The sequence below is a fragment of the Bufo gargarizans genome, chromosome 1, assembly GCF_014858855.1.
Source record: "Bufo gargarizans isolate SCDJY-AF-19 chromosome 1, ASM1485885v1, whole genome shotgun sequence".
NCBI classification, from domain to species: Eukaryota; Metazoa; Chordata; class Amphibia; order Anura; family Bufonidae; genus Bufo; species Bufo gargarizans.
In genome coordinates, this window is record NC_058080.1 from 257,890,788 (window position 1) to 257,914,362 (window position 23,575).

General features: G+C 45.5%; 1 protein-coding gene across 1 annotated transcript in view; it reads right to left on the reverse strand.

Annotated features, from left to right (window-relative positions):
• TBCK (TBC1 domain containing kinase) overlaps positions 1-23,006 on the reverse strand; it is a 342,207-nt gene extending 319,201 nt beyond the window's left edge. The window contains exons 1-2 of the mRNA XM_044302639.1: positions 22,891-23,006; positions 21,420-21,637 (exon numbers count right to left, since the gene is read on the reverse strand). Of these exons, the coding sequence (XP_044158574.1) occupies positions 21,420-21,615 (196 nt within the window). The 5' untranslated portion in view covers positions 21,616-21,637; positions 22,891-23,006. The remainder of the gene's footprint in view (positions 1-21,419; positions 21,638-22,890) is intronic.
• Positions 23,007-23,575: the final 569 nt, after the last annotated feature.

A 23,575-nucleotide genomic window follows, 5' to 3' on the forward strand; every position in this document is an offset into this window, starting at 1 on the left:
CCCATAGCCTCTAAAATGGCTGCTTATAGTTTTAACATACAGGTTACAGTAGGGAGAAGAGCTCTGGAGCACAAACTGCTGCCGTAGCATGTGATATACCGTCCACGCAGAAGAACGGGAACATTCATGAACACATGTTACTTTTATTATTTGGGGTGAAGTAAGCTTTAAATGCTTCCAAATGCAGTTTCTAATAAAAAAAAAAGATATTTGTGGGATGTTACAAGACAGTGTTGAAAGAAATGCCTGAACACAGAAATGGGACCCGAATGGCTATGATTACAATAGTAATATATAAAAAACATATTCAGACTAAGTATAGCGCCCATGAATACATAGAACAATAATGGCTTGGCTGCTATGTAACGTACTGAACATCTTGTTCTGCTCTTGCTCTTCATATACTCATTGCACCTGAAGGGCAGATTTATATCAGAACAAGGCAAATGTCGAGATCTGCAAATATCGTACATGTGCACTAACTAGTATTTATAGCTAGGATATTGGAACAATCCCTCGTCCCTATTATTAATTTTAAACAGTTCATAACTTTAAGCTCTTGAAAGGTAACGGCGAAGAGAGTGCTGGAAGACATCAATTGTTCCAGGGCTGAAGACTGCAACCACTGGTATCTACAAGGTGGGGGAGTCACACAATGTATCACTGCGTATGCTCACCTTCCCTACCACTGTCCAACATCCTCACCCTTACAGGAACGCCTAGTATTAGAACTCAACTCTACGCCAGCTGCGTCGACTGTCTGGGGCAAGGATAGCCAGAAGATGAGCCAAAGAGGAGTGTGGGCCATCTATCACACACCAAAATACCTACTTAGGCCCCATTCACACGTCCGCAATTTAGTTCCGCATTTTGCGGAACGGAATTCCTGACCCATTCATTTCTATGGGGCCGAATGATGTGCTGCACGGCTCCGTAAATGCGGACCAGCACATCCGGGTCTGCATTTCCGTTCCCGAAAAAAATAGAACATGTCCTATTCTTGTCCGCAAATGCGGACAAGAATAGGCATATTCTATTAGTGCCGGCGATGTGCGGTCCGCAAAATGCGGAACGCACATTGCCGCTGTCCGTGTTTTGCGGATCCGCGAAACACGTTACGGACGTGTGAATGGACCCTTAGAGGGTTTTTCTGAGCCTTACTCTGGATAGGTCATCTGTATCTGATTGGTGGGAGTCCGACACTCAGGACCCCCGCCAATCAGCTGTTTGAGAAGGCAGCAGCGTACTCTCTGCTTTCCCTAGGCCCCGTGACGACACGCTCATCAGTCACGTGGCCTAGGAGCAAGCAGCTCAGCCCCGTTCGAGTGAAAGGGGCTGAGCTGTGATATTATGCACAGCTGCTATACAATGTACGGCGCTGTGCATGGAGAAGGCCTCATAGGAGCGCCAGTGCCTTCTCAAACAGCTGATCAGCGGGGGTCCCGGGTGTTGCAGGTACCGATGACCTATATAGAGGATAAGTCATCAGTCTTTTAAATACTTATAGCCTCAGGATAGGTCATCAATATGAGATCTGTGCCTGCACTAGGCAGTTACCCGCATCAGAAACTATCCAGTGGATGGAGCCGGAAACACAAGGTTCTGTCCACTGTGTAGAGGTCCTCACCTCCCATTCAATTTATTGTCTAGATTCTAATATCGAAGTCCAGGGACAACCCCTAAAAGTATTTATATTAAAATGACCAAAAACATATTGAAAACTAAATCACAACAGATAAAATTAGATAGATGTACTATAGGGATGAGCAAAGCGATTAGTCTCATCTGCAGGACTTCTTCACCTGTGGTGAGCAAGTGCCCACTTGCCGAAAGATTGACAGGGCCTGACATTTAGAATAGCCCTGATAATTTCCTGGCTGTCTGACTGCGCCAATTAGCCGAAAAAGGGCAGAAACACTGCTTCGGCTTCAAAGCAGCAACTGCGCAATCACCGGTGCCCAGAAGTGTAGCGCTGCCAGTGTACGCGCTGTTCTGAAGCCGAAGCAGAGTTTCTGCCCTTGTCAGAGCAGGGCTAAATGCTGCGGCAACTGGGCGCTTCTTCACCTGCAGGGAAAACCCCCAACAGGGAAAGAAGTCCTGCTCATGAGACAAATGGATTCACTCACATCTAATGCCTCATCTATTGTTTGAGGTGTAATCTTGTCATACCTAGGCATCAAGCAGTACAGAGCAGTCATCCCATCACTATAAGGGCCCATTCACACGACCGTATATTTGAGTCCGTTTCACTATTTTGCGGAACGGATGCAGACCCATTTGTTTCAATGGGGCTGCAAAAGATGCGGACAGCACACTGTACTTCCATTCCACGACCCCACAAAAAAGAAGCAATTGCGGACAAGAACAGGCATTTCTATCACAGGGCTTGCTGTTCCTTTCCGCAAAATAGGGAAAGCACATGGCCAGTATCTGTGTTTTGCGGACCAAAAAAATGAATACGGTCATCTGAATGAACCCTATGGTTGCAGAGTACATATGGCATATATGGTATACCGGGAAAGCTACTGGTATATATTTCAAACATATCTATAGGCTCCATTCAGCAGGTGGAGGCCAGAAGACTACATATAGATACCGGTATAACTTTTTTGAAATTTTTTTTTAAACATGGGGGCCCCTACAGATGGCGTATACCACTGAATCCCATTACAGTATCTCTTTACCTTATGTTACTGTATATATAATGTATAGGGGTATAAAGACAGCTGTATTAAACTTCATACTCTATCCTCGCCAGGCCCGCTTCCCAGCTCATGGGTTTTCTGATCCACGGTCAGTATGGAAGTGACGGAGCCAGTAATAAAGACAATTGTCCGTGAGCGTTATATGTTCTTACTTTTCAAGAGGTGCTGAAAAGCTGTGCATCTGGAGAAGCGATCACAAGGTAGTTGGTTGTGGATTCCTTAGTCACAAGTATTTTCTGCTCTCCAAGGTAATGAAATGAAAGAGGGGTGGAAATGTATCCCTCGCAACACAGAAAATAGAGGAAAATAAATGAACACCTAGGCTCCCGGCGTTAGTATGCGCCAGGGTACCGGCTGCTACGCGGCTAAGCTACAGGGGGCACATCGCTCATGTAAAAAAGGACATCTGATGTAGAACCAAACAGTGGATAATGAAATATAGAGCACTGAGAAGCTAAGGAATAAGGGAGAAGACAGTAGTCCTGGTGATTGGGAGAGGCACCCGATTTTCTGTTATGGGACCTTGTGGTTGTTTCTCCCCTCACAAGGATTTCTCTTGTCCTGTGTATATGAATACGGCAGAGCAGCAGTAGCATTTCTCTTGTATGCTTGGTGTCACACCTCAATACCTGTTGTTATTCTGCATATATGGACACTGCACAGTATCATTCTCTTGTATGCTGGGTATCAATTCTCAATACCTTCTGTTATTCTGCATATATGGACACTGCACAGTACCATTCTCTTGTATGCTGGGTGTCACATCTCAATACCTGCTGTTATTCTGCATATATGGACACTGCACAGTACCATTCTCTCATATACTGGGTATAATGCTCAGTATCTGCTCCTATTCTGTATATATGGACACTGCACAGTACCATTCTCTCATATACTGGGTATAATGCTCAGTATCTGCTCCTATTCTGTATATATGGACACTGCACAGTACCATTCTCTCATATACTGGGTATAATGCTCAGTATCTGCTCCTATTCTGTATATATGGACACTGCACAGTACCATTCTCTTGTATGCTGGGTATAATTCTCAATACCTTCTGTTATTCTGTATATATGGACACTGCACAGCACCATTCTCTCATATACTGGGTATAATGCTCAGTATCTGCTCCTATTCTGTATACACTACGTGCAGAATTATTAGGCAAATGAGTATTTTGACCACATCATCCTCTTTATGCATGTTGTCTTACTCCAAGCTGTATAGGCTCGAAAGCCTACTACCAATTAAGCATATTAGGTGATGTGCATCTCTGTAATGAGAAGGGGTGTGGTCTAAAGACATCAACACCCTATATCAGGTGTGCATAATTATTAGGCAACTTCCTTTCCTTTGGCAAAATGGGTTAAAAGAAGGACTTGACAGGCTCAGAAAAGTCAAAAATAGTGAGATATCTTGCAGAGGGATGCCGCACTCTTAAAATTGCAAAGCTTCTGAAGCGTGATCATCGAACAATCAAGCGTTTCATTCAAAATAGTCAACAGGGTCGCAAGAAGCGTGTGGAAAAACCAAGGCGCAAAATAACTGCCCATGAACTGAGAAAAGTCAAGCGTGCAGCTGCCAAGATGCCACTTGCCACCAGTTTGGCCATATTTCAGAGCTGCAACATCACTGGAGTGCCCAAAAGCACAAGGTGTGCAATACTCAGAGACATGGCCAAGGTAAGAAAGGCTGAAAGACGACCACCACTGAACAAGACACACAAGCTAAAAAGTCAATACTGGGCCAAGAAATATCTCAAGACTGATTTTTCTAAGGTTTTATGGACTGATGAAATGAGAGTGAGTCTTGATGGGCCAGATGGCTGGATTGGTAAAGGGCAGAGAGCTCCAGTCCGACTCAGACGCCAGCAAGGTGGAGGTGGAGTACTGGTTTGGGCTGGTATCATCAAAGATGAGCTTGTGGGGCCTTTTCGGGTTGAGGATGGAGTCAAGCTCAACTCCCAGTCCTACTGCCAGTTTCTGGAAGACACCTTCTTCAAGCAGTGGTACAGGAAGAAGTCTGCAAGGTAAGAAAAACATGATTTTCATGCAGGACAATGCTCCATCACACGCGTCCAAGTACTCCACAACGTGGCTGGCAAGAAAGGGTAAAAAAGAAGAAAATCTAATGACATGGCCTCCTTGTTCACCTGATCTGAACCCCATTGAGAACCTGTGGTCCATCATCAAATGTGAGATTTACAAGGAGGGAAAACAGTACACCTCTCTGAACAGTGTCTGGGAGGCTGTGGTTGCTGCTGCACGCAATGTTGATGGTGAACAGATCAAAACACTGACAGAATCCATGGATGGCAGGCTTTTGAGTGTCCTTGCAAAGAAAGGTGGCTATATTGGTCACTGATTTGTTTTTGTTTTGTTTTTGAATGTCAGAAATGTATATTTGTGAATGTTGAGATGTTATATTGGTTTCACTGGTAAAAATAAATAATTGAAATGGGTATATATTAGTTTTTTGTTAAGTTGCCTAATAATTATGTACAGTAATAGTCACCTGCACACACAGATATCCCCCTAAAATAGCTAAAACTAAAAACAAACTAAAAACTACTTCCAAAAATATTCAGCTTTGATATTAATGAGTTTTTTGGGTTCATTGAGAACATGGTTGTTGTTCAATAATAAAATTAATCCTCAAAAATACAACTTGCCTAATAATTCTGCACTCCCTGTATATGGACACTGCACAGTACCATTCTCTCATATACTGGGTATAATGCTCAGTATCTGCTCCTATTCTGTATATATGGACACTGCACAGTACCACTTCTCTCGTCATGTATGCTGGGTGTAATTCTTAGTATCTGCTCTTATTCTGTATACAGTTAGGTCCATATATATATTTGGACACTGATACAAATTATATATTTTTTTACCTGTTTACTAAAAACATATTCAAGTTATAGTCATGTAATGGACCTTTAGCTTTCATTTGAGGGTATCCACATAAAAATTGGATAAAGAGTTTAGGCGTTTCAGGTCCATTAAATGTGGCACCCTGTTTTTAAAGGGAGTCTGTCACCACATTTTAGCATGTTAGACCGTTAAAATAGGGTTATGTGATCCACCCAGAACATAAAAACGGTACCTTTGTTGTAGAAAACTGACTTTTCTTTTTGCCGAAAATGAACTTATAAGATTATGTTCTGAGCCCTCTCAAGTGCCCAGGGCAGTCTCTCAATCCTTGGAGCCCCAGGCAGGCACCTCCTAAACGGCTCATAACCCCGCCCTCCGTGCGCCTCTGCCCGCCCGTTTACTCCCCTCCCCTGTCCTTTTCCACTGCGGCTGTGCGGTCCAAATCGTAGCGGGCGCATGCGCAATGCGATGCCTGCTCCTGGCAGGGCATCGCAATACCTACTGCGCATGCGCCCGCTACGATTTGGACCGCACAGCCGCAGTGGAAAAGGACAGGGGAGGGGAGTAAACGGGCGGGCAGAGGCGCACGGAGGGCGGGGTTATGAGCCGTTTAGGAGGTGCCTGCCTGGGGCTCCGAGGATTGAGAGACCGCCCTGGGCACTTGAGAGGGCTCAGAACATAATCTTATAAGTTCATTTTCGGCAAAAAGAAAAGTCAGTTTTCTACAACAAAGGTACAGTTTTTATGTTCTGGCTGGATCACATAACCCTATTTTAACGGTCTAACATGCTAAAATGTGGTGACAGACTCCCTTTAAAGGGACCAAAAGTAATTGTACAATTGACTGAAAGGCTGTTTTATGGGTAGGTGTGGGCAATTCCTTAATTTTTTCATTCTCAATTAAGCACATACAAGGCCTGGAGTTGATTTGAGATGCGGTGCTTGCATTTTGAAGATTTTGCTGAGAAGTAAACATGTGGCCAAAGGAGCTCTCCATGCAGGTGAATCAAGCCATTCTTCATCTGCGAAAACAGAAGACTGCATGAAAGTAAATACAGAGGGTTCACTGCACGGTGCAAACCACTCATAAGCCTCAAGAATAAGAGGGCTAGATTGGACTTTGCAAAAAAAAAAAACAGCACACTTCTGGAAGAACATTCTTTGGACAGATGAAACCAAGATCAACCTCTACCAGAATGATGGAAAGAGAAAAGTATGGCGAAGGCATGGTACAGCTCATGATCCAAAGCATACCACATCATCTGTAAAACACAGCGGAGGCAGTGTGATGGCTTGGGCATGCATGACTGCCAGTGGCACTGGGTCCCTAGTGTTTATTGATGATGTGACACAGGACAGAAGCAGCCGGATGAATTCTGAGGTTTTCAGAGACATACTGTGTGCTCAAATCCAGCCAAACTGATTAGTCAGCGTTTCATAATACAGATGGACAATGACCCAAAACATAAGGCGAAAACAACCCAGGAATTTATTAACCCCTTAGTGACCAAGGCTGTTTGGACTTTAATGACCAAGCCAGATGTTGGAAATCACTTTAGCAGAGAATAACTTCATAAAGGTTTTGCACATCAAAGTAATTCTGACATTGTTTTCTCATCACATATTGTACTTTACTTAGGTGGTAAAATTTTACCGATAAAATATGCGTATCTTTATTTAAAAAATTAAACAATTATGACATTTTTTAAAAAATTTGCATATTTTCCTATTTTTAACTGCAATATTTCACATACATACATAAATACTATTCAATATTTTTTGCAGAAATATATTTTCACATCTTTACTTTATTTTGACTGCACTTACAAAAAACTTTTCCTCTTTTTTATTTTCGGAGACTTAACATTTTAACTCTAATTTAAAAATTTTTGAAGTACATGTTTTTCCTGCAAGAAGCCAAGTTTGCAGAGGATTATAAGTGTCAGAATGATATAACCCCCCAAAAGTGACCCCATTTTGAAAACTAGACCGCTTAACGTATTCATCTATGGCCGTAATGAGTTTTTGACTCCCTAGTTTTTTAAAGAAATTAAAGCTAAGAAGGTGAAAAAAAAAATCATTTTTCATTTTTTACACAAAAGTGTCAATTTAAAGATATTTTTTTTTTCTACAAACACGTGGAAATGAAGAAGTACACCCCCAAATGTATCATCCCATTTCTCCTGTCTTCAGAAATACCCCCATTGTGGCCCTAATCTTATGTCTTGACACACGGCAGGGCCCAAACATAAAGGAGCACCCAGTGTCTTTCAGAACACAAAATTTTCTTGAAAATGTTTTAGGCCCCATTGCACACCTGTAATGGCGCTGAGCTGCCAAAACAATAGTAGTGAGCTTTTAGACCCCCTAGTTTTTTGTAAAAATAATTCTAAACAGGAGAAATTAAAATATTCTTTAGTTTTTAGACAAAAGTGTCAATTTAAAGACAGTTTTTTTTCTCTACAAAGCACATGAAAATGAAGAAGTACACCCCAAAATGTATCACCCCATTTCTCCTGTCTTCAGAAATATCCCAATTGTGGCCCTAATTTTATGTCTTGACAAACGGCAGGGCCCAAACATAAAGGAGCACCTGGGGTCTTTCAGATACACTGAAAATGGTTCAGGCCCCATTGCAAACATGTAATGGCGTTGAGCTGCAAAATGATAGAAAACCCTTATAAATGACAACATTTTAAAAACTAGATCCCTTACAACATGCATCTAGTGGTGTAGTGAGCATGCGGAGTGCAAAATTATTATAGGATGAAATATTAAGCAGTGATGGTCAGTTCACAGTGTTCGCCAGTGAACACATGCGGGCTGCCATCTTTAGTAAGGTAGACTCACCTGTCCGGCGATGCACAGGTAAGCCCTTACCTGTGCCTGTGACGGGAGCCGGTCTGAAATCAAATGCAGTCACCGGGAACAGGCAGTTCCGAGAACAGCCCGATGAAGGCCCCCCGGCGGCTGTTCTCAGGACTGCCTGCTCCCGGTGACTGCATTTGATTTCAGACCGGCTCCCGTCACAGGCACAGGTAAGGGCTTACCTGTGCATTGCCGGACGGGTGAGTCTACCTTAAAGGGGTATTCCCATCTTGCTATTTGAGCATCACCTGCAGCAGCTCTGCATTTCACTTCCTGCTTTCCAAGCTTCTCAGGCTGGGCGGGCTTAGGCAGTTCAAGTGAAGGCCGGCCACGCCTCCTTATGACATCACTCAGAGCTCAGTCCTTGCGTCATCAGCCACCCCCAGTGCCTCCAATACACTTCTATCAGTCCCCCCAGCGCCTCCATCAGCCCCCAGTGCCTCCAGCAGCCCCCAATATGCCTCCATCAGCCACCCCCAGTGCCTTCAATACACCTTCAATATCTCTGCCCGCCCTGCAACAAGCCCCGCCCTCTGTAACAAGCCCGCCCCCGCTGAGTCTGCAACAAGTCCCGCCCCCGCCAAGCCTCACAACAAGCCCCCCCCCGCCCAGCGCTCTGCCATCACGTCTGTTGTCCCGGCAGCTCTGATCCTCTCCCTAGCTGTGAATGTTCTAATGCGCATGCGTGGCAGCCGGCGTGCTTGCTCCCGAGCAACAGACCAGCCGCCTGGGTGAAACAAAGGTCCTCTCTGCGCAGCCGCGGCCCAGAGATGCGGCAGAGGAGCGGGCCGTATCCATTGGACACAGGATACAACTGTGGCACTACATAAACAGAATAATTAGAACATAGGTGAGTTTTTTTTTATGACATTAAATTAGAAAAATAACGGAGGGCATCAGTTGGATCAAATGAGATATGATCTTAAAGATGAGAATACCCCTTTAACACTGCGAACTGACCATCACTGATAATGTGTATATATGGTTTTATTCAAATTGTTAATAACATTTTCACAGGGCAATAACGCCATATCAGCACGGCATCATGAGGGATTGGTCATGTCAAACTAATTTAATCAGTTTCTATCAGGAAGTAAGTTCTAGACTTGAGTGCAGCGAATCAATGGATGTCGTATATCTGGACTTCTCAGGGTGGATAAAAATCAATGATTATTTAAATTAAAAAAAGAATCAGATTTTTTTTATAGTTTTTTTTTTTTATATAAAATGCTTTTTGAGGAAAATCTATTACCATCCAAAGGTTACTCCATCATGAAATAAAGATTTGTTTTTTATTTATGTAGAATAAGGCTGTATATGTTTTTTTTGGGGGGGGGGGGGGGGGGTAAATAAATTCCATTAATCCATTCACAATGTCATGCTCTTCCAGAGGTTTTTGTAAGATTATTGGGCAGTTTCTCTACCTACAAGATATTATCACAGATGCTTGGTTTACTTTTTCAGTTCTCAAAACTGAATTTGACTCAGCAGAGATCACATGCATCTTCTTCACAGCAAAAATTTTATAACACGAACAGAGTTGAGAAAAAGACCTTAATCCTAACTTCTACAAACCTATGAATACAGAATCAACCTAATCAAACTAATATGAAAAGTTGTTATTCTAAAAAGCTTCATCTACTTGCATATTATAAGTTATACCAGCAAGAATTAGTCTTTATGTAGAAAACTATGATTTAAATCAAGCCTTACTGACTAGTGATTAAAATTGTGATTTAAATCAAATCCACCCTGGGACTTCTCCAAAGCATTTGACACTGTACTGCATAAGGTTAGTATATAAAATGAGAATGCTTGGGATAGGAGAAAATGTCTGTATGTGGGTAAGAAACTGGCTCAGTGATCAAAAACAGAGGGTGGTTATTAATGGTACACACTCAGATTGGGTCACTGTCACTAGTGGGGTACCTCAGGGGTCAGTATTGGGTCCTATTCTCTTCAATATATTTATGAATGATCTTGTAGAAGGCTTGCATAGTAAAGTATCAATTTTCGCAGATGACTCTAAACTGTGTAAAGTAATTTACACTGAAGAGGACAGTATACTGCTACAGGTGGATCTGGATAGATTGGAGGCTTGGGCAGATAAGTGGCAGATGAGGTTTAAAGAGGACCTTTACTAGAATAAAACATCTAAACTAACTATACAGACATGGAGAGCGGCGCCCAGGGATCCCCCTGCACTTACTGTTATACCTGGGCGCCGCTCCGTTCTCCCGGTATAGCCTCCGGTATCTTCATAGTTAGGCTCCACCCAGGGGAACCTGCCGGCGTCTCATTCTCCCATGCTGTAGCGCTGGCCAATCACAGCACTCAGCTCATAGCCTGAGAGGAAAAAAAAGCCTCTCAGGCTATGAGCTGAGCTCTGCGATTGGCCAGTGCTACAGCATGGGAGAAGGAGACGCCGGCAGGTTCCCCTGGGTGGAGCCTAACTATGAAGATACCGGAGGCTATACCGGGAGAACGGAGCGGCGACCAGGTATAACAGTAAGTGCAGGGAGATCCCTGGGCGCCGCTCTCCATGTCTGTACAGTTAGTTTAGATGTTTTATTCTAGTAAAAGGTCCTCTTTAACACTGACAAATGTAAAGTTATGCACATGGGAAGGAATAATGCAAGACACCCGTACATACTAAATGGTAAAATACTCGGTAACACTGACATGGAAAAGGATTTAGGAATTTTAATAAACAGCAAACTAAGCTGCAAAAACCAGTGTCAGGCAGCTGCTGCCAAGGCCAATAAGATAATGGGTTACATCAAAAGGAGCATAGATGCCCGTGATAAGAACATAGTCCTACCACTTTACAAATCATTAGTCAGACCACACATGGAGGACTGTGTACAGTTCTGAGCTCCTGTAAACAAGGCAGACATAGCAGAGCTGGAGAGGGTCCAGAGGAGGGCAACTAAAGTAATAACTGGAATGGGGCAACTACAGTACCCTGAAAGATTATCAACATTAGGGTTATTCACTTTAGAAAAAAGACGACTGAGGGGAGATCTAATAAATATGTATAAATATATCAGGGGTCAGTACAGAGATCTATCCCATCATCTATTCATCCCCAGGACGGTGACTGTGACGAAGGGACATCCTCTGCGTCTGGAGGAAAGAAGGTTTGTACACAAACATAGAAGAGGATTCTTTACGGTAAGAGCAGTGAGACTATGGAACTCTCTGCCTGAGGAGGTGGTGATGGTGAGTACAATAAAGGAATTCAAGAGGGGCCTGGATGTATTTCTGGAGCGTAATAATATTACAGGCTATAGTTACTAGAGAGGGGTCGTTGATCCAGGGAGTTATTCTGATTGCCTGATTGGAGTCGGGAAGGAATTTTTTATTCCCCTAAAGTGGGGAAAATTGGCTTCTACCTCACAGTTTTTTTTTTGTCTTCCTCTGGATCAACTTGCAGGATAACAGGCCGAACTGGATGGACAAATGTCTTTTTTCAGCCTTATGTACTATGTTACTATGTAAATTGGAGAAAAAATATTTTTAGATGGGTAACCCCACGGGTGTCAAACACAAGGCCCGCGGGCCGAATCCGGCCCGCCAGACCTCGTCATGTGGCCCGCGTAGCCGCCGCCGGCCGCCAGCCTTCACCTTTTATTATCACTTCCTGCAGGCGGCCCCTGCAGGAAGTGATAATAAATCGCATAATGAGCGGCAGGGCTTTTTTTCTGGCGGAACGCACCGGAACGGCGTTCTGCCACCTTTTGACATCGCAGCCTGCCATGCTCCAGCATCGCAGGCTGCGATGTATCAGCGGGGAGGGACTGGGAGGAGGAGCTGGGGGCCGGTGCGTTCACTGTGCTCCGGCCCCCAGCTCCAGTAGTTATAAAATGTGTACAATTAATAAGGATTCTATTCATGAGGCCCCCTCTGCAGTAGAACATTCAATATAGCCACATCCTACTCACAGGGCTGTTATCTTAATGCTGGCCGGCCAGGCAGACGAGCGGCAGCGTCACGACTGACGTCATGTGCACGGCCTACTTTCTGAATGAAGGAGGCGGCGCAGGCATGTGACGTCAGTCGTGACGCTGCCGCTCGTCTGCCCGGCCGGCCAGCATTAAGATAACAGCCCTGTGAGTAGGATGTGGCTATATTGAATGTTCTACTGCAGAGGGGGCCTCATGAATAGAATCCTTATTAATTGTACACATTTTATAACTAGTCTGTACTGGAGCGGCAATGGGGGGGGTCTGTGGATGGCACTGTTATGAGGTGGGGGGGGTCTGTGGATGGCACTGTTATGGGGTGGGGGGTCTGTGGATGGCACTGTTATGGGGTGGGGGGGTCTGTGGATGGCACTGTTATAGGATGGGGGATCTGTGGATGCCATCCCCATCTGGGGGGTTTCTTTGCTGGGCTGGACTTTTATAGCCCCCCTAAATTTTACTTGCATCCCTGTTCTCTAAAGGGGCGGTTTTAGGGGGCGGTCCTAGGGGTGGGCAGATCCCCCATAAGTGTCACCCACAGATCCCCCATAAATGTCACCCGCAGATCCCCCATAAGTCCGATACAACCGGCCCTTTGAGGATGACCAAACTGCTGATGCGGCCCCCGATGAATTTGAGTTTGACACCCCTGGGTAACCCTGTCACTGTCTTAGAAATCTGCCACATTCTTATCTTTGTGGCGCGTACAGATGAGAAGTGAAGCTGTGCACTTACAAGGGAGGCAGATTTCTTAGGCTACTTTCACACTAGCGGCAGGGGACCCCGGCAGGCTGTTCCGGCAGGTGAACAGCCTGTCGGATCCGTCCTGCCGCTAGTTCACGTGTAATAGGAAAAAAGGATTGCGCTGCAGGAGAGTATGCTTAATAATTAAAGTCCAAAAAATATTTGTGTTCTATTGTCTATGGAAATCTTCAGTCAAATAGGTTCATCTATACACGTCAAACACAGCTGCGGTGTGGAAATCTGAAATAAAATAAAAACCGCACTATGGTGTAGTAACTTCTCAAAAGGAGTGTCACCTGGTAACAGGTTATACTCACAAGACTCAGATGGTATTAGGCGTAAAAGTCAGGCTCAGCGCTGTCATCCACCCAGGAACTGCACACCTTGGATGTCGTTCACTAAACCACACGGACGGACAGGGTGCTTTACCGCTTATGTGAAATCTTGCACAAGCACAAGCAGGATCCCAAAATGAGCACCACTTTGACAGGATATCACCGAACTCCACACTCTTCAAGGTCTCGGAGAAAGGAAGTCAACCAATAGTGAAGTACGTACCACAGTGTTAAATAAAAAGGATTTATTATACTCACAAAGAACGCAAGTTTTGGAGCAAGTTAAAAAAAAGTACACAATGCCTGACCCGGGTTTCGCCATGATGCTTCGTCTGGGGCAATCTGAATGAGGTAGATTGCTATCTTTTTATACCAGGCCCTGTTTTTTCGCTTCAGCAGGTAGGGTTGAAGAGCCTGGTCCGAGAGGTCTACACCTCCCATAAATTTTGTATACTCTGTCACACAGACCGGTTTGTATTTGTCAGCAGTAGCCCACCTCTCCCTAACTGCTACTGTGGTGTCTGCATGCACGGTGGTCAGCATGTAGACATCCTTCCTGTCCTTCCACTTCACTGCAAGCAGCTGGTCATTTGCAAGGGCGAAGCATGCCCCTTTCTCCAAACGCTTGGACACCAGCGGTTGCGGGTATTCCACTCTATTTTTACCGACTGTCCTACAAGCCCCTGTGTTTACAGCATGGAGGGATTTAAAGAGGGGCATGCTGGTATAAAAATGATCAGTGTACACATGATACCCTTTGTGCAGGAATGGCGCCAATAGATCTCACACAATTGTTCCCGATGTCCCAATATTTTCGGGGTAGCCTGGGGGGTTAAGTTGGGAGTATCTGCCCTCATATACAGACAAACCGCAGGTGTAGCCGGTTGTGGTCTTGCATATATAATTATATAATTTTACCCCATATCTGGCACCCTTGGAGGGAATAAACTGACGGAAGGAAAGGCGGCCTTTAAAACCAAAAAGGATTCATCGACAGATAAAATTATATACCCCTGATAAAAATCTAAGAATAAATCCCTAAGGAGGGAAATAAGGGGTCTCAAAGTATTTAGGGGGTCGTAGGCTGGGTCAGTTCTGGGGGGGACTTGGGAATTGTCAAAAAATTCATAAACTGCATTAGGGCTTCATAGCGGTTTCGGGACATAACTGCTGCAAACACAGGGGTTGAGTTGACAGTACTCACAGCCCAAAAGGTTCGGACAGATGGCTTATTTACAATGCCCATGTCCAGGGTAAGCCCCAATTTTTTTTTCATTTTAGGGACACTTGTGAGGGTACACTGTCTGATAGGGATCGACCGATTATCGGTTTTACCGATATTATCGGCTGATATTCAGGATTTTGACCGCTATCGGTATCGGCATCTATTTTGCCGATATTCCGATAGCGTATGGGGAACACAGATCGCACTGTTGTCAGCGCTCTCCGTGTTCCCGTTAGCAGCACAGGGGAGAAGGAAGCAGTGTCTCCTCCCCCTGTGCTGCTGCTGCTGCCGTTGCCGCCAATGAAAGGACAGGGGACAAGAGGAGGGGATATGGCCACTGCGCCACCAATGAAGAGAAATCTCTCATTTATTCATATACAGGAGGCGGGAGCTGGCTGAAGAATCACATCGCCGGCTCCCGACCTCTATGAGCAATAGCTGCGATCTGCGGTAGTTAACCCCTCAGGTGCCGCGGATCGCAGCTACTGCTCATAGAGGTCGGGAGCCGGCTATGTGATTCTGCAGCCAGCTCCCGCCTCCTGTATATGAATAAAGGAGAGATTTATCTTCATTGGTGGCGCAGTGCGCCCCCCAAGCCCAGTATTAGACATTGGTGGCGCAGTGCGCCCCCCCTCCCCCCCCAAGCCCCCCCCCCGTATTAAGCATTGGTGGCGCAGTGCGCCCCCCACCCCCACCCCAGTATTAAAAACATTGGTGGCGCAGTGCGCCCCCCCACCCAAGCCCCCCCGGGATCCCCTCTCCCCTGCTCCTCCAATCGGAGCCCCAGCAGTGTAATGCTGGGGCTCCGATCGGTTACCATGGCAGCCAGGACGCTATTGAAGCCCTGGCTGCCATGATAAGCTTCATGCTGCTGTGTGCACAGAGCACACAGCAGCAGGGACAGTGTGAGCTCCTATTCACCCTGATAGATCTCTATCAGGGTGAATAGGACAAGGGTTCTAGTCCCTAAGGGGGCTAAAAGTTAGTAAAAAAATAAATAAATATTAAGTATAAATGAAAAAGAAAGAAAGATTTACAAAAAAAATTAAATAAATACACATTAATTTTCAGCAGATTTGTGTAGGAATTTAATTTTTTTTTCAAAAATGAAAATTCCTAGAATATCGGTATAAATTATCGGCCTGAAAGTTCACAAATTATTGGTATCGGCCCTAAAAAATCTATATCGGTCGATCCCTACTGTCTGATATAAGTAGACGTGGGCTTTTGTACAGCAAATTGTGTGGCGTAAAGATTAGTCTGCTGCACAATTAATTCCAGGACTTTATTGTCCACAAATAAATGAAAAAAATCACAGGAGGTAAAATTGGTGACGTCCACATTAATTTGGGGAGTAGATAAAAATTGGGGTCGTTGGGGGAAAATGATGAAGCAGGAACCCACGTAGTAGAAGGGACAGGAACGCTGGGTGGTGAATGCGATGAGGTGGCTACTTCTACCACCATAGGGCTATGGGGTCTGGTGATGGAAGCGGAACTAGAGTTCCCGCTATCGGAAAATATTTCCGCCTCTGAAGTGGTGTCGGTTTCAGAGCATGGAAATTCATATGCCTACTCTGCACTATATAATCTTTGCGCCATTTTTTTTATAGAAAGAAAAAAATATATATTATATCTATATCCCACCCTAAAAATGTTAAATAAATGTTCGCTAGCGTCAGTAGCGGTGCATCCACTGACCGACAATTATGGACGGACCCTAACAGATGCCCACTGACAAACTAACAGATGGACGGTGACAGATGGCTTCTGACCGCCAATGACAGATGCCCACTGACCGCCAATGACAGACGAACAGCAACAGATGGCCTCTGACCGCCAGTAACAGACAGACACACGGTCCCTAATAGACGCCTAATGACGGACGCCCACTGACCGACTATAACAGGCACTAAGTGAGAGATGCCCACAACACGCTAGTTACAGACGGACAGTTTATAAATTGAATTTTCTTTTTATCCACAGTAAATCGCACAGCCAGGACAGAAGTCTGATCTCTCTCTCCTCACAGAACAACTGCACTGAGGGGAGAGAAGCATAGCCCATGTCCTGGCTGTGTTAGTAAATATAATGGATGTGATCTTCACGATAGGGTTATCATGAAGACCACATGATCACGGATCAATAGTAATGGTCCCTGATGGTTACTGTGCTGAAGGCAGATCTTCAGCACAGTAACCAGTGCGCATGTCTGTGCCATTTTGTTTGTTGTTTTTCTTTTTATTGGTAGGGGCTCCTGCCCTTTATTAAACTTTTTAAGAACTTAATTAGGGGTCATATGGCCCCGATCGGGGTACTGGGGGACCAGATCGGGGCGTCCTTCTATACACTCTCTCCTCTTCTGAGGAGAGAGGACTCTTCCGGGGGCGGCTGGCATATAGTTTGCTCATGCGCCGGGCCGCTGCTGCGATCTTTGTTGAGGTACTGGGGGGTGGGGTGAGGATCGGGACCCAGCTTTCCCTTATGGGCAAGTTGGGGAACCCGATCCTTGCACCGGAGACTTTCTCCCTCCTCTCTGACATGAGAGGAGGGAGAAAGTTAACTGCAGGCAGCTCTGCTTGTCATGGTCTCTGATCACTGCCTCCTGGGCCTTTTTGTAGCGCTAGCTTGGGCTGAAGTGCCGCCGTAAAAAGGTGGCACTCCAGCCCAAGGCCCCTTAGTGATCGCTGAAAAAACACGTATGGGTGGTCACTAAGGGGTTAAAGCAAAGAAGTGGAATATTCTTGAATGGCCGAGTCAGTCACCTGATCTGAACCCAATAGAGCATTTCACTTGTTAAGACTAAACTTCAGACAGAAAGTCCCACAAACCGCTGCAGTAAAGACCTGGCAGAGCATTAAGAAGGAGGAAACTCAGCATCTGGTGATGTCCATGAGTTCAAGACTTCAGGCAGTCATTGCCAACAAAGTATTAAAAATGAACATTTTATTTCCAATTATTTAATTTGTCCAATTACTTTTCAGCCCCTGAAATGAAGGGATTGATGCTTTAGTTCCTCACATTGATCTAAAGCTGAAAGTCTGAACTTCAACTGCTTCTAAATAGTTTTGTTCAAAATCCATTGTAGTAATGTACAGAACAAAAACTAGAAAAATGTTGTCTCTGTCCAAATATATATGGACCTTACTGTATATGGAGACTGCACAGTACCACTTCTCCTGTCCTGTATACTGGGGGTAATCATCAGTATCTGCTCTTATTCTGTATATATGGACACTGCACAGTACCACTTCCCATGTTCTGTATATATAGAGACTGCACAGTACCACTTCCCATGATCTGTATATACGGACACTGCACAGTACCACTTCCTATGTCCTGTGTATATGGACACTGCACAGTACCACTTCCCATGTCCTGTATATATTGGCACTGCACAGTACCACTTCCCATGATCTGTATATATAGAGACTGCACAGTACCACTTCCTATGTCCTGTATATATGGACACTGCACAGTACCACTTCCAATGTCCTGTATATATGGACACTGCACAGTACCACTTCCCATGTTCTGTATATATGGACACTGCACAGTACCACTTGCCATGTTCTGTACATATAGACACTGCACAGTACCACTTGCCATGTTCTGTACATATAGACACTGCACAGTACCACTTGCCATGTTCTGTACATATAGACACTGCACAGTACCACTTGCCATGTTCTGTACATATAGACACTGCACAGTACCACTTGCCATGTTCTGTACATATAGACACTGCACGGTACCACTTGCCATGTTCTGTACATATGGACACTGCACAGTACCACTTGCCATGTTCTGTATATATGGACACTGCACAGTAGGGATCGACCGATATTGATTTTTTAGGCCCGATACCGATAATTTGTGACCTTTCAGGCCGATAATTTATACCGATATTCTGGGAATTTTCATTTTTGAAAAAAATAAATAAAATCCTACACAAATCTGCTGAAAATTAATGTTTATTGTTAATGTGTATTATAATTTTTTTTGTAAATCTTTCTTTTTCATTTATACTTAATATTTTGGTGTTTTATTTTTATAACTTTTTTATTTTATTTATTCTTTTACTAACTTTTAGCCCCTTAGGGACTAGAACCCTTGTCCTATTCACCCTGATAGAGATCTATCAGGGTGAATAGGAGCTCACACTGTCCCTGCTGCTCTGTGCTTTGTGCACACAGCAGCATGGAGCTTATCATGGCAGCCAGGGCTTCAATAGCGTCCTGGCTGCCATGGTAACCGATCGGAGCCCCAGCATTACACTGCTGGGGCTCCGATCGGAGGAGCAGGGGAGAGGGGATCCTGTGGGGGGGGGCGCACTGCGCCACCAATGTTTTTAATACTGGGGTGGGGGTGGGGGCGCACTGCGCCACCAATGCTTAATACTGGGGGGGGGGGCGCACTGCACCACCAATGTCTAATACTGGACTTGGGAGGGCGCACTGCACCACCAATGAAGATTAATCTCTCATTTATTCATATACAGGAGGCGGGAGCTGCAGAATCACATAGCCGGCTCCCGACCTTTATGAGCAGTAGCTGCGATCCGCGGCACCTGAGGGGTTAACTACCGCAGATCGCAGCTACTTGTCATAGAGGCCGGGAGCCGGCTATGTGATTCTGCAGCTCCCGCCTCCTGTATATGAATAAATGGAAGATTAATCTTCATTGGTGGCGCAGTGGCCACAGCCCCTCCCCTCCTCTTGTCCCCTGTCCTCTCATTGGCGGCGGCAGCAGCAGCACAGGGGGAGGGAGACACTGCTTCCTTCTCCCCTGTGCTGCTAAGGGGAACACGGAGAGCGCTGAGAGCAGCGCGATCTGTGTTCCCCATACGCTATCGGAATATCGGCAAAATAGATGCCGATACCGATAGCGGTCAAAATCCTCAATATCGGCCGATAATATCAGTAAAACCGATAATCGGTCGATCCCTACTGCACAGTACCACTTCCAATGCTCCCTCTATATGGACACTGCACAGTACCACTTCCCATGTTCTGTATATATGGACACTGCACAGTACCACTTCCCATGTCCTGTATATATGGACACTGCACAGTACCACTTCCAATGTTCCCTCTATATGGACACTGCACAGTACCACTTCCAATGTTCTGTATATATGGACACTGCACGGTACCACTTCCAATGTTCCCTCTATATGGACACTGCACAGTACCACTTCCCATATTCTGTATATATAGAGACTGCACAGTACCACTTCCAATGTCCTGTATATATGGACACTGCACAGTACCACTTGCCATGTTCTGTATATATGGACACTGCACAGTACCACTTCCCATGTCCTGTATATATGGACACTGCACAGTACCACTTCCCATATTCTGTATATATGGACACTGCACAGTACCACTTCCCATATTCTGTATATATGGACACTGCACAGTACCACTTCCCATATTCTGTATATATGGACACTGCACAGTACCACTTCCCATATTCTGTATATATGGACACTGCACAGTACCACTTCCCATATTCTGTATATATGGACACTGCACAGTCCCACTTCCCATATTCTGTATATATGGACACTGCACAGTCCCACTTCCCATATTCTGTATATATGGAAACTGCACAGTACCACTTCCCATATTCTGTATATATGGACACTGCACAGTACTACTTCCCATATTCTGTATATATGGACACTGTCTGGGTTGTGGCATCAATAAGAGGCCTAATTAAGGGCAGAGGGGTGATTAGAAGTGATGAGAGAACTTGTGTTTTCCAGCTCCGCATACAAGGTTCGGGTTTTCTATGAATCCCGCTATGGACTCTGCTACCATGGACCATAACGGGATTCTATGTTGTAATTGCATCTGCTCCCCTATTGTGATGTTGATGGTGAGCAGGAAAACAAAGAAGGGTAGGCCTTCTCTTCAACCAGCTGATCGGTGGGGGTCCCGGGTGTCGGACCCCGCCAATCTGATACTGATGACCTCAGTGAAGTCATCAATATAAAAATCCCAGAAAACCCCTTTAAGTAGTTTATCTAATACAATAACAGGCACCAACATATAGGGTGGGGTATCTTGTGCGGTGCGAATAAATCTCACAATGTAAGGCTGGCTGCCATAGGAGACCCGGGTAAAGCAGACGTTCCGTACCTGTTCTAGTCTGTGAGCCACGTTTCAGTAATATTAGGCAGTACCCCTGGCACCGCTAGGGTATGTATGTGCCCGAGAGCGATATGTGGCTGCCACTGACTAGGACATGAATGGGTGTAATGCTTGTAATTACACCTGTCAATGGCGAGCTAGGTAAACAGTGAAAGGAAAGCAGAGCTTGAACAGAGGGCGGCCTTCTCTTCAACCAGCTGATCGGAGGTGTCGGACCCCCGCCGATCTGATATTGATGACCTATCCTGAGGATAGGTCATCAATATTGAAATCCCAGAAATCCCCTTTAATGTCCATAGGCAGGAACAGAATGTCCATATAAGCTAAAAAGGCATACATCACACTAATACTGACTGAATTCTGACGAGCCCCCTTAAATTCTGTACGCTTAAAGGGGTCTGGCAGACTTCTACAGCAGCCCCCCTAGACAACCAACACGCTGTCAGGACCTCAGGACAGGTGAGGTTGAAATGCCTCAAACCAGTCTATAGAAGGTAAAGTGAGGACACTGGCACCATCAGTAGTTGGCTCTCCTTACCATGCTTCCCACGGGTGATATCCACATACTGGCAGAGTCGGGGGTGGACAATGGTCTTGAGAATTTGGAATCGCCCAAGGATTTTGATAGAGTTTGGAGTTAGAGGGAGACCATTACTTCCACATACGTCGTGAGGGAGAGCTGAAGCAAAAAACGTGAAAGCTCCTAGTCCTGCATCCCTTAGAGAAGCCATCATGGGGGGCTGCCCGAGAAATGAACTGCAAACACAACACACACTGTAGATTAGAAGAACATACATTATGGTCGCCATTGCTGCATGCACATACCTGACGCCACACACTGAGGAGGGCATGTATTTTACATGTGATAACGGAGTTGTCACTGCATAAATATGTCTGTTATGCCTCATTTCACATGTCAGTGTTCGTTCAGTGATTTCCATCAGTGATTGTGAGTCCAAAACCAGGACTGGAGCCTCCATAGCCATAAGGTGTAAGGGTAAGATCTGTACCTGTTCTGTTTAGAGCCGCAAGCTGGTTTTGGTTCCAAATCACTGATGTAAAACACTGACTGAACACTGATGTGTGAATGAGGCATTATACTGAGTATTCAGCTCCTCTCTGTGCTCCGGACCTGCTTAATGGCTGTCAATGGAAGCATCAGAGGGTGAAAACCTTTACAGATATGACAGGTCTCACAGCTGAGAGTTTGCTACAGTTGTGTCCAGTTTGGACAATGCCTTGAGAACAAAACATGACAGCAGCCCAACTATTTCCTCTATCAGTCATCACCCTGACGCTTCCAGGCAAACCCTCAGGACTAGGCCCAGTGGGTTTCCAGGCTCTGACTATAAAGGATGCTCCCATTCACTTTCAGCAAACATAGATTTTGAAAATAATGAGAAATTAAATCACAAAGTACAGTCCTGTGCATGAACTAAGAACTTAAAGTGTCCCTGGAAAAATAAAAAGAATTAAAGTGTCCCTAAGTTGTAGCCGGGTCCAAATTTACAGAAGGCGGGGCAACACATGTGGGCGGGGCCAGAAATACTGTAGTGCAGCACAAAATACTGTCATATCTTCATCATGGCAATACAGCGGGGTCTATAAATACCTGATGCTCCTACATGAATTAATGCTGAGAGCATCAGATCGTTATCTACCCAGCCGGCGGCTGTAAGGGGGGCTGGGAGGCCCCCCATGGCCATCAGCCCACCAGGAAACGTCCCTTTAGGATCTATGGCCAGTCCGCGGGTCCCCCCTATAATGTACTAGCACATCTAGGTTTTCTATGGAGGTAATGGTCTGTAGATACAGGGCACATGTGTCAGTGAGGTGCCTCCTCTTCAGTCAGAGCATGTCTGCCCTGTATATGCAGCATAGAACACTAGACTGAACTCCTGAGGATAGCCCATAGCCCCGTCATAGAGATAACAGGATAGACACTGTATGCAGGATACATAATAGAAAGATAATTAGATGGCGATGCCCATCCATCCCACAAGTCTCACCCCGTGTTCTTGGCTGTGGAGGGCACCGCTTCTCCCTGCAGTGGCAGACCTAGGTGCCCGCACACTGTACTACAGGCACACAACACACTCCATTGACAGAACGGCAGTCACATGATCGTGACGTCATCAGCAGGCGCGCTCCACGAAGGCTTTTCCCAGGCGAAGGAGGCTTCCAGTGCTAGCGCTGAGCTGACTGATGTAGCGACAACCTCCGCTCTGCTGTGTGCAGGACGGGCGACTGTTGTGGGCTCTTTCCTAAGAGCCTCCGCTAGAAGATCGGAGGTCCTAGGGGGCACAGCCATGGGTGGAGGGGGTGCTGGGCACCAAGCTAGGGGAGTCCAACATACAAATCCCTTAGCGCTGTCCTGGTGGAAACTGCTTCTGGGCACAAAAAACTGGCATGAAAGTTGGCATGAGACTGATCAGTTTCCATCTATCTAAACCATGTGCTTGGTGCCAACACAACCCCATGCAGATAATACTGTAGATCTGATATTCACTGGCAGAACTTTCTGCAATAAAAACTGCTGTGTGTGAAGGCGGCCTGACACCGCACCAGCGCAGCGACTGATACCTGTGGTAAGAAAAGTCCTGTGTGAAGACGGCCTGACACCGCACCAGCGCAGCGACTGATACCTGTGGTCAAAAGTCCTGTGTGAAGGCGGCCTGACACTGCACCAGCGCA